The sequence below is a fragment of the Elaeis guineensis genome, chromosome 4, assembly GCF_000442705.2.
Source record: "Elaeis guineensis isolate ETL-2024a chromosome 4, EG11, whole genome shotgun sequence".
NCBI lineage: Eukaryota > Viridiplantae > Streptophyta > Magnoliopsida > Arecales > Arecaceae > Elaeis > Elaeis guineensis.
The window spans coordinates 126,504,290-126,515,529 of NC_025996.2; the positions used below are offsets into that span (position 1 = coordinate 126,504,290).

At 37.5% G+C, this 11,240-nt stretch overlaps 2 protein-coding genes across 4 annotated transcripts; one reads left to right on the top strand and one right to left on the bottom strand.

The window, feature by feature from the left end:
- Nucleotides 1-391: 391 nt before the first annotated feature.
- LOC105042449 (large ribosomal subunit protein P1) lies at nucleotides 392-1,538 on the bottom strand. 3 transcript variants are annotated; one of them, XM_010919672.4, is made up of 5 exons: nucleotides 1,399-1,538; nucleotides 1,212-1,302; nucleotides 1,001-1,124; nucleotides 810-904; nucleotides 392-695 (listed from the first exon to the last, which is right to left on the bottom strand). In XM_010919672.4, the coding sequence occupies exons 2-5, from the start codon at nucleotides 1,278-1,280 to the stop codon at nucleotides 642-644; spliced, it is 342 nt and encodes a 113-aa protein (XP_010917974.1). In that variant the 5' UTR covers nucleotides 1,281-1,302; nucleotides 1,399-1,538; the 3' UTR covers nucleotides 392-641. The 3 variants fall into 3 exon arrangements, with proteins under 3 accessions (XP_010917974.1, XP_010917975.1, XP_073112876.1); XM_010919673.4 differs by having other exon boundaries at nucleotides 1,212-1,305; nucleotides 1,399-1,453; XM_073256775.1 differs by having other exon boundaries at nucleotides 1,212-1,430.
- A 7,287-nt stretch (nucleotides 1,539-8,825) lies between these two features.
- LOC105042448 (glucan endo-1,3-beta-glucosidase 11) lies at nucleotides 8,826-10,343 on the top strand. The gene is made up of 2 exons (XM_010919671.4): nucleotides 8,826-10,114; nucleotides 10,206-10,343. Exons 1-2 carry the CDS (start codon nucleotides 8,933-8,935, stop codon nucleotides 10,281-10,283), a joined length of 1,260 nt encoding a protein of 419 aa, XP_010917973.1. The 5' UTR covers nucleotides 8,826-8,932; the 3' UTR covers nucleotides 10,284-10,343.
- The last annotated feature ends 897 nt before the right edge of the window (nucleotides 10,344-11,240 follow it).

Consider the following 11,240-nt stretch of genomic DNA (forward strand, 5'->3'; position numbering starts at 1 on the left):
AAGCATTTCTTCATGATCAAGTTCATAGATATCATAACTCAAAACATCAAAGACAAAAGTTTAAATATAAAATTTAGTTGAATGTACAACAATGTTCGACAGTGAATATGTATAAAAGTAATAATATGATAACTATTAATTCAATGCATGTAAAGTACACCATTGACCATTCAATTTTCCAAAAACAATGCCACTGATGACAATCAGTAGCTTTGCAATGAATAGAAGCACCCGGTAAAGCATACGTCCAAACAGTGAAAAGAAATAAAGAATAAAAGTGATGACCTTACAACAACATAATCCAGTAACATTGCAAATCCAAATACGAGGCACCATGTTAAGAAAAGACTACTGCACCAATCAAAGAACATAACAAAGATTTACCAACATATTTGCAGAAAATTTACCACGAAAACAACTCAATAAGGACTATTTGAGAACCAACAAAGGATTCTTGATCATCCTCGTCCATAGCAATACAAACTTAACTAAAACATAAAACCCAGCAGACAAAAATTCCAATGTTCCATTGGACAAACATAAATTGGCCTCTTCAGATGAGTATAATCCTAAAATAAAAAATCCAAGTAAATTGAAAATTTTCCATCTTAAAATCGAATGAAAGAAGTAGCTGGAGCTCTCTAATCGAATAGGCTGAATCCCATATCGTCATCGCTCTCCTCCTTCGGCTCCTCCTGCATCACCAACAAGAACCGAGAAGAATTAACATACTCAGTACCCTCAAAAACCACATACCTCAATCTTATCATACATAAAAATAAAAATATTAAATTGAAAAAGAAACCCACCTTCTTCTCCTCAGCTGCGGGCGCGACAGCAGAGGCAGCTGCACCGCCAGCACCACCAGCCGGCGCTGAGACGGCAACCGGAGCGCCGCCTCCCCCTACATCAGACCACCCAACAAGCATCAAGCTATAGGAAAAATCAGAACCTTTTCTTTGAAAAGATTACACGAAGAAAGAAAGCGAAGGTTTCGGACCAGATCCAACGCTCAAGATGAGGTCGTCGACGCTCCTCTTCTCGAGGAGCTTGGCGAATAGTGGAGCCCAGTAGGAGTCGATCTTCAGGTTGGCGGCCCTCACCAAGGTGGAGATCTTCTCCGCCTGCGCGTCAATCCAATCAAAAACACTAGCGACAAGCAATCAAACCCTAGAAAAGGTAGAAGAATAGAAGGAGACGAAGAGGAGAACCGTGATGGTGATGCCATCGTCGTGGAGGATTAGTGCGGCGTAGGAACAGGCGAGCTCTCCGGTGGACATCGTTGCGAACCAATCGAGCGATCTGCTAAGATTTAAGGGGAAGCGAAGAAGAAGTCAGAGATTTGGAGGCGATTTCGTTGGGAAAAATTGGATAGAGGGAGAGTAGGTGGGAGCTTACTCGAGAGAGATAGGGTGCCTCCTTGGTCTCTCCTCTTGGATCCTCTAGGGTTTTGTTTTTATAAGAGAGGAGCCGGTTAGGGTTTTGGAGTCTACAGGGGAGTGGAGACGTGGATTCCGGGCTGGGTTGGAATTAATGGGCTTGGCGTGGCCGGCCCATTGCAATAGAACTCATGGAATTTTGTTCTTTTTTTTGGTAGTATGGAATTTTGTTCTTTAGTTCATGTTTAAAGCATTCATATTTTAAAATCTAATTATTAGAGGAAAATTCTTGATAGTAAATCTATGCAATTCCTCGTTAGCTTGCAGTGCTTTCTTTTACTATGTTCTTCTAGTCAATAATTACTTTGAGGTTTATCACAAAAATTTAATAGCCCCAATTTTAATTCTACATAGATTTGATTTGTGTGATAATCATAATTTCTAAGCATGGTATATATGATGTTGTAAATGTATATTCCTTCTTGATTATGTATATCATTTTTTATATCAAAAATGCCCTCCCACATTTTTCTATAATATCTTGCTTATTCTCTCTTGTGAATTCCTTTTAACAAAAGAAGAAAACGTATGGTAAGATTGCATTGCTTTTGAAATCCAACCTAATAAAAAGATTTCTTTGAATCAAATCATATCTTGGGATAACTACTTCTAAAACTATGAAAAAAATTAAAGAATATTGAAGTTTTTGGGAGTTATTTTGAATTTGATAAAAGTTTAAAAAACTAAATAAAATCTTGTTTACTAATAATTAAAATAATTTATTTCTATTTAAAATATTATTTCATGACTTGCATATAATATTTTTTTTGAATTTGTGTTGGGCATGCATGATTGCTAGTTTATAAAGTGGGATTTTTACAATTTTCATATTTAGACCTAGCACCATTCTTTCTGTAAATTTATCCCTTTCGTCACTTCTTGACCTATTGATATTTCAAATATCATGTTTATAAATCGAATGATAAGATTATCTTTTTGCTATAATACCCTTCCGAAAAATGCCTAGCAATTTAAAGACTCTAGCAATGGTTAGTTATGGTACTTGTCCTTGCTCAACATATTCCTTCTTTATCAAATGCACATTTGCTTGGTTCACTTGGTTATATGTGCTTCCAATTTTATCAAATGCCTAAAAATAACATAAAAATAATAAAATGACAAGGAACCAAGTATTTGTCTTTCTATAATTTATGTTCTTTTTTATTATTTTATTTTTTTATTCAGCCAATCATGAGAATCAGGTATTGAACATCTGGTGTCATCAAGGAGTTTTATTTATAGTCCATAAAAAACGTCGCTCATAACACTAGATGTTCAATCTAAATATTTCTATTCATATATATAATTGATGATGTTTAACATTCAATCTCGACAGATGTAAAAATGAACAACTTAATCATCTCAATTAACAAATAAGAAAAATACTTATTCGTTCGTCCGTGAATCACAATCCTACCTTTATAGATTTGCACCCTCTCCTTTATAAATACCAAGGAGAGGACCCCATAGGCATGATATGAGTCAAATCGGCTAAGATCTATGTCTATCCTATGATTAAAAACTCCATACCCATCCCATACCCATCTTAGGTTAGGTTGGATCAGGCTAGATAGATAATAGGAGTTGGATCAAATCATATAAGAAACTCATTATGTAAATATTATAAAATAATTATAAATTTGAAAGGGAGATTTAGATTAAGGTTATATTGAATTAGATTCAAGGTAGGATATATCATTATTTATATCCAATCCAAACTCACTTCAAATATTTTTTTCTAGAATCTATACTTGCCCCAAATTTTAATTGGGTCAAATAAAATCGCCCCCATTGGAGTCAGGTCAAGTTAGATTGGATGGCTAGTGGGTTGGCTAAAATTGCCATCTCTATTAGGAATAAGAAAAAAATTTAAATACCATAGTCTCATACTTCAATCTCTCTTTTCATCTCTCATATATACTTTCAAAACTCTATTTGATTTAAACATTGGAAGTCGAATACGTTTCAATAACCCTCTGATTGTTTTTTTTTAATTGTAGATTAGCTTTAGTGCTATATAATACTCCTCTAACCCAATCGAGTAGGATAGCCTCATGCATCATTCATCCATCCATCAGGTTGGGTTTTGAGTGGCAACACATCAAAATCAAATTGAGATGATGAAAGTGAAGTGTATGTCTACCTTGATTTTAGACCCTTCAATAAGTGAATCTTTTGTATTGTAAAGTAACATGTATGCTGCTAAATCTCTAATTTAATTGATGAGTGTGAATAGTGAAAAAAAATCCTACTAAGGTATCTAATCTTCCCTATTGAATCAAAAAGTAGTGACAAGGCCCAATTACACTATTTGACAATAGTCACCCACTCCTTTCACCCTTGATGACCCAACAGGTAGTGTAAATTGTTGGAAATAACTAAACTTAATTCTACATGAGTCTTAGAATCCAAGTTTGATACTTTCTAGAATCAAAGGATACTATTTTCTATAGTCAAAGAGTCAAGTTTGTATGTTTTCAAGAGTCCTTATTTCAAAAGTCAAAGAATGATTCTAATGTGAGTCTTTCCAAGAGAATTGGGACTAGGAGAATTAATGTTGTGAGTCTTCCCAAGAGAATTGAAACTAAAGAATTGATGTTTGGATTAGAACAATCCACCCAAATTTGAAGAGTCATATGTTCATGTGTGGTGATATGTATGGCTTAGAAAGTCTTCTAAGTTTATATATATGTACTAGCTTAGAACCCTGTGCGATGCACAGCACGTATTTATTTTTGCAAATAATATTTTTATAAATTAAAAATTTAACATAATATAAAAGACATCATAGATGATATCAAATATTCTAAATAAAAATATAAACTCAAAATATTTAAATAACATAATAATAAGAAGTAACATAATTATTTCTGTCTTTTACTGATAGAGAAATCATTTTTTGAATCAACATTTTCGGTATCAATTATTCTGAAATCCTCATCATCAAGTAGAGTATGACCACCTATTTGATAATTAAAAAAATAATTATAATAATAATTAATATAAAATAAGATAATACCCAAAAAAATTCTCAACAATAGCCAAAAAAAAATTAAATACTATAGAAAAATGAAGGCTTCTCAACAGAGAAATCTCCGTTTAGAGAAAATTTCATAAACCATTTATAGAAAACATGGATTAAATAGAATAAAAATGTGTAATTTTATTTGTCCTTCTCGCAGGGTCCGATTGGGGTCTGGATTGATAAGGGCTAGACCGGCAGGCTCGAGAGTTTGTAGGAGATTATAGAAGGGGCAAGCCAGCTATTTTCAAAAAAAATCTTCGACCTCCATCTAAGAAACCCTTGCACACCATATATATATATATATATATATATATATATATATATATATATATATATATATATAGTGAAAAAGATGAAACAGTGTGGTGCAAGCCTCATAATATGGATCTGGTATCATGTTCATGGTATCATGATATCTCTTCCCTTTCACCGTATTAAAGTATGCATCAGCAACCTATACCCTGGGCCCATCACATCATTTGATGTGATTTCCATCAGTCTTCTATTTAATGATCTGTATTTCGCTGACTTTTCATCCGGCCCAACCAATAAAAGCCCTTTCCCCACCCACCGCCAAGACCTCTCATCTTTCTGAGCTTCTCGTCTCTTCACTTACCTACGCACCCACGGCCTCCTCCCTGCCTCTCCAACCCCTCTGCCTCGCTCGCCACAGCCGCCACCCCACCTCTCCAACCCCTCCGCCTCGCTCTCCTCTCCAAGGTGGCGAAGAGGCGGGTAGCGACCAAAGCTTCGAACACCTCTGATCGATCGTGGAAGAGGACGATGGCAGGGATCAACTCGCCATCGTACTTTTCGTAGGGGAGCTTGGCAATGGTGATCCCAGCGACGACGATGAACCAAAAGATCAGGGCTTCGGGTGGGACCAAGGGATTCACCGTAGGGAGAGGGAAGGGAAGCATGTCCGACAGTCTCCTTCTTGCAATCCCTTGTCCTTTATGTCAACACCCTTGTCCTTCTCCCCACAGTCATCCTTCTTTAGCGGTGCTGGCACCCTCACCTTCTTCGATCTTTTAAACCCTAGCCCACCCGACGGTTGTCTGTTCTCCAGCTAAGATTTTGGAGAGGCATCCATGGTCTTCGATCGATTCCATCTTCGATGATGAAGAGCGTCCAAGATTCATCGGGTATGTACTTTCTTCGATCCCCAACTCCACCATTCTCTCTTTCAGTCCTAAATCTCGTCAATGGACGGTGAAGAATATAATCCCTCTTTGAACCAAATCCTCCTCCCTTGGTCCTTAAAAAAAAAATAAAAAATAGAGGAACTCTTTCGAAAGACCTGCCTTGCCTTCTACTGGAACACCTCTACATCTCGAAAGTTCCCAGATCCACAGCCCTTCCTCCCCTTCCTCCTTCCACCTTCGACAGCCCCAACAATGACTACCACCTGCCAATTGGAAAGCCTGGACCCGATCGAGATTTTCCTTGGCGTCCACTAGCTTGGCCATGCACGGATTCTTCCCATCTGTCTTCGTGGCTCTCCATCACACCGAAGCCAAAAAAAAATAAAACACGCTATCTTGGACATGTGGCGAATGGTAGCTTTGGAAAAAATATATACGTGACGAACGAAGTCTTCTCTATTCAAAGGTCTCCATTTATATATATATATATATATATATATATATATATATATATATATATATATATATATATATATATATATATATATATATATATATATATATATTAGATGTATAAAAAATTATTTTAGAATGAGAATCAAGTGATATTTGAGCCAATAAATCTTTCTTTATGGTCTCTTAATCTTTTTTATCCAATATACCAATCCTACCATACTTCCACTAACTCTATCAAAATGGTATATACCAAAATCATGGCTAATGTAGGAGGCTTTCACAATTACCTCTTCCTCATCTCACCAACACCAACTATGAGAATTGGAGTATCCAAATGAAGGTATTGCTTGGGTCTCAAGATATTTGGCATATAATGAAAAATAATAATAAAGAAGCCAGAGACGAAGATACTCTCATGGCGCAATAATGAGAGATTCTGTAAGACTTAAGGAAAAAAGATAAGAAGACCCTCTACTTCATTTACTAAGCTATAGATGAGTTAGTTTTTGAGAAGATTGTGCGGGCAACCATATCCAAAGAAGCATGTAAGATTCTCCAAAATGTATATAAAGGAATTGAGAAAGTGAAGAAAAATTACCTTCAAACTCTTAAAGATGAATTTGAAGCCCTATAAATAAAAGAGTCTAAATTCATCTTGAATTTCTTTACAGGAGTCTTGATCATCGTAAATCAATTAAGAAATAATGGTAAGATTTTGAGTGATATACAAGTAGTAGAAAAAATTCTACACTCGTTAGATGCCAAGTTTGACTACATTGTAGTTACTATTGAAGAATCGAAGGACTTGGAGGCCATAACAAATGATAAACTCATGAGTTCCTTACAAGCCCATGAACAAAGGCTTAACAAGAAGAAGCAAGAGCCTTTGGAGCAAGCATATCTACGTCTGTTTCTATTTTGTAGAGAATATGTAAAGGAGAAAAATATGGAGTTAACTTATATAAAATCTCATGATCAAGTTGTCAATATTTTCATCAAGCCATTTGCGATGGATCCTTTCCACAAGTTTAAGAATCTTCTTGGAATGAAGGATGGAGGATAATTAATTAAGTTTAAAGAGGGGTATTGAAAATTACTAAACTTAATTATGTATGTCTTAGGACTCATTTGGTTGATGGAAAGTGGAGGGAAAAAGAGGTAGTTCCTGAAAAATAGAGAAGATGTCTCTTATTTAATTAAAATTTTAAGAGGAGAGAGAGTGAAAATTTTTTTTTCTATAAGAAGTTATTTTTCATTTCATGAAAAGTAGAAACCCATGAGAGAAATGGATTTTGATACTTCGCATAGGATGCAAAGTGGTAGTACTTTTTTTTTTTCAAAATATCCTTTTAAGATCAACGGCTAAGATTTTATAAAATATCAATGGATGGTTAGTATGATATACTGAAAATGATATAATATTATATTAGTATTATTTTAATATTTATATAAATATAATATTAATATTAATATTAATATTATAATATTTATTATATTTAAAATATTATTTTAATATCTACACTATTATAATATTTTTATTTATATTAATATAATACTTATATTAATATATTTATATTAATATAATATTATATTTAATATTATATTTATATCTATATTAGTAAATTTATTATATTAAATATTAATATGTATTAGTATTATATTAATATAATAAATTATTATGATCTAATATTATATCATAATATATTAATATTATATTTATATTAACATAAATATAATATTTATATTTATATAAAATTTATGAACAAAAAAATATGGTTTTATATCTACTAAGCATATAATAGGTATTTTATACAGCTTTTTCAGAAAAATGGATACTCAACCAAACATAAACTACTCTGCAATAAGTCACTTTTTTATGATCAACCAAATATATTAAAATCTTATTATCAAGAAATAATTTTTCAGATAGTGAGTTACTAAAAGTTACTTTTGAGGAAGAAAATTCTTTCCGCGAACCAAACGAGTCTTTAGAGTCCAAATATGATATTTTTTAGAATCAAAGAATGCTATTTCCTATAGTCAAAAAGTTAAGTTTATATATTTTCAAGAGTCCTTATTTCAAGAGGCAAAATATAATACCAATGTGGGTCTTCTCAAGAGAATTGAGGCGAGGAGAATTAATATTATGAATCTTTTCAAGGGAAGTGGGATTAGGAGAATTAATATTGTCAGTTTTTCTAAGAGAATTAAAACTAGAAGAATTAATGTTGTGAGACTTTCTAAAAAAATTAGAATTAAGAGAATTAATATTTGAATTAGAACTATCTATTTAAGTTTGAAGAGTCATATCGTTCGTGTACAGTGATATATATAATTTAGAACGTCTCTTGAATATATATATATATATATATATATATATATATATATATATATATATATATATATATATATATATATATATATATATATATATATATATATTAGAATAAAAATTAAATAATATTTAAACCAATAAAATTTTTTTATAACATCTTAATCTGTCTTATCCAATATACCAATTCTATCGTACTTCTGCTAAAAATAAAATATCCCAGATGCCAGTAACACACTGCCGCCGCAGGGGGCTTGTTAAACGAATACACCAAATAAAACCAAAAACACACACCAAAACCACCATGTCCCTCCCTTGTCGGTCAGCTTCTTCCACGACCCAGATCGGATTTGTTCTCTCTCCCTCACCTCCCGGTCACCAGACCCCTAAGGTGCTTCTCACCCCACCTTAGACAAACGTCCCGCCGCCCCTCCCCGCCCACCCCACTTCCTATTGTCCACCATATCATCGAAATCCTCCTCCCATCTCCCGTTACATCTCACGGCCTCAGCACCTAAATGCCTTTGCTTCGACAATGTCCCTCCATTATCTGCTTCCTTTCTTGCTTTCTTTTCTCCTCGTCCTAGTTCTCCAGCCTCCATGGTGCTCCGCCACCTCGGCGTCTCTCCTTGGCGTCTGCTACGGCCGGGTGGCCAATAATTTACCCTCGCCGGAGATGGTGCCCCGCCTCGTCTCCTCCATCGGCATCGGCCGCGTCCGCCTCTACGACGCCGACCCCGCCTCCATCCGCGCCTTCGCCAACACCGGCATTGAGCTCGTCATCGGCCTCCCCGACCGCTACCTCCCAAAAGTCGCCACCGACGCTGGCGAGGCCCTCGCCTGGGTCCGCTCCAACGTCCAGGCCTACCTCCCGTCCACCAAAATTGCCTTCCTTACCGTCGCCAACGAGGTCCTCACCAGCAACAACACCGCCCTCCGCCCCGGCCTCCTCCTCCCGGCCATGGAGAACCTCCACTCCGCCCTCGCCTCCCTTGGCCTCGACCGCCAGATCGCCGTCACCACCACCCACTCCCTCGCCATCCTAGCCGACTCCTACCCACCCTCCGCCGGCGCCTTCCGCCGCGATCTCCTCCCCTTCATCTCCCCCATCCTCGCCTTCCACGCCCGCACCGGCTCCCCCTTCTTCGTCAACGCATACCCCTACTTCGCGTACAAGAATGACCCCTCCGGCGTTGCCCTCGACTATGCCCTCCTCCAACCCGGCGCCATCGCCGTCGCCGACCAGGGGTCCGGCCTCCGGTACTGCAATCTCCTCCACGCCCAGGTCGACGCCGTCTACCACGCCATCGCCGCCGGCGGCACGACAAAAGGGGTCGAGGTGACCGTCTCGGAGACCGGGTGGCCGTCGGCCGGCGACGCCGACGAGGCGGGCGCGACGACGGAGAACGCTGCCAAGTACAATGGGAATTTGATGAAGCTGGTGGCGGAGGGGAAGGGGACGCCGCTCATGCCGAAGGTGCCGCTGCGGGTGTACGTTTTTGCGCTCTTCAATGAGAACCTGAAGCCCGGCCCGACGTCGGAGAGGAACTACGGGCTGTTCCAGGCCGACGGGACTCCGGCGTACCAGCTGGACTTCACGCTCGACAACTCCACCATCGGCGGCGGCGGCGGCGGCGGAGCTGCTGGTGGTGGTGGTGGTGGTGGTTATGACTCGGGCGGGAACTCCGGTTATGACAGCATTTCGGCAGCCGCGACGGTAAATTTTCCTGGCAGAACATCTCAATGGCCCTTTTTTTAGTGTAACTTTTTATTTACTGATTTTTTGGATTCATGTATGCCCGTTTTAGGACGAGTGGCTGTGCCGAAGAAGAAGAGTGGATGGTGTCATGGCAAGCTTGCTATTTTTATTGTTGGAATTTTTTTAGCTTGTAAAATTTTTTCTAGACTTGTAAAAAAGTGTAATAATTTCTTTCAGTTCCTGTTTATGTTGGTTAATGTCCTAATTGATGGTAGATCAAGTGAAATCCTGTTATTATTACACAAAAGTACAACTTTTGCACCATAGAGTTCCGGACGACTATGAATAGCCATGTTAGGGATAGATGGCTCTCTTTTCAGAAATGAACAAGAAGTATCCATCTTGGTGATGGATGACATGACAACCACCCCTGTTAGGGGCTCTATGGTGCAAAAGTTGGACCACCAATTATTCGAGCACTTAGGTTGTCCAGTGATTTGTCATGACCTTGTGAATAATGTATGATCACTAGCTTTTATGGTTAAAATACTAATGGCTGCTAGCTGGTGCATGCTTAAGATCCACAGAGCAGTCTATGATGTATGATGATGTGCCCAGACTGTCACCTCAAATTCTACAAAACTAGGACATCTCCAAATTGTGTATGGATTAAACATGGATAATCCTGATTCTGGCTTGAGTAGGCTGGGTCCTGGACTTGGGTTGTAAGACTGCTGAACAGCATAGGAGCATACAAAGTTCAAGACAAAAGACCACCATGGCTAAAGTTTGCATCTTAGATGCACCCCCTCCCCCATCCCTACCTTTTTTATGACTTATAATCATCACTTATCCTACAACACATGATGGCAGTTCACATAAATATGCTAGTGAGGATTCCCTCAAGTCATTTTCTTTATCATCAGCATTTTTGTCAAGTTTAAACTTGTATTCATCTTTAACATCCCCACGTTTGTTTTGAATTTCTCTGGCTCAAAAAAGAAAAATATATAATTACTTCTTCTAATCCTCTTATAGTTCCGTAGTTGGAATTGATGGTAATTTAGTAGTCCATTAGGGTTGAAGATTTTACAAGTCAAATCTAGACTATGTTTAGGGGGTTGTCAATGACCTAATGGTCCAA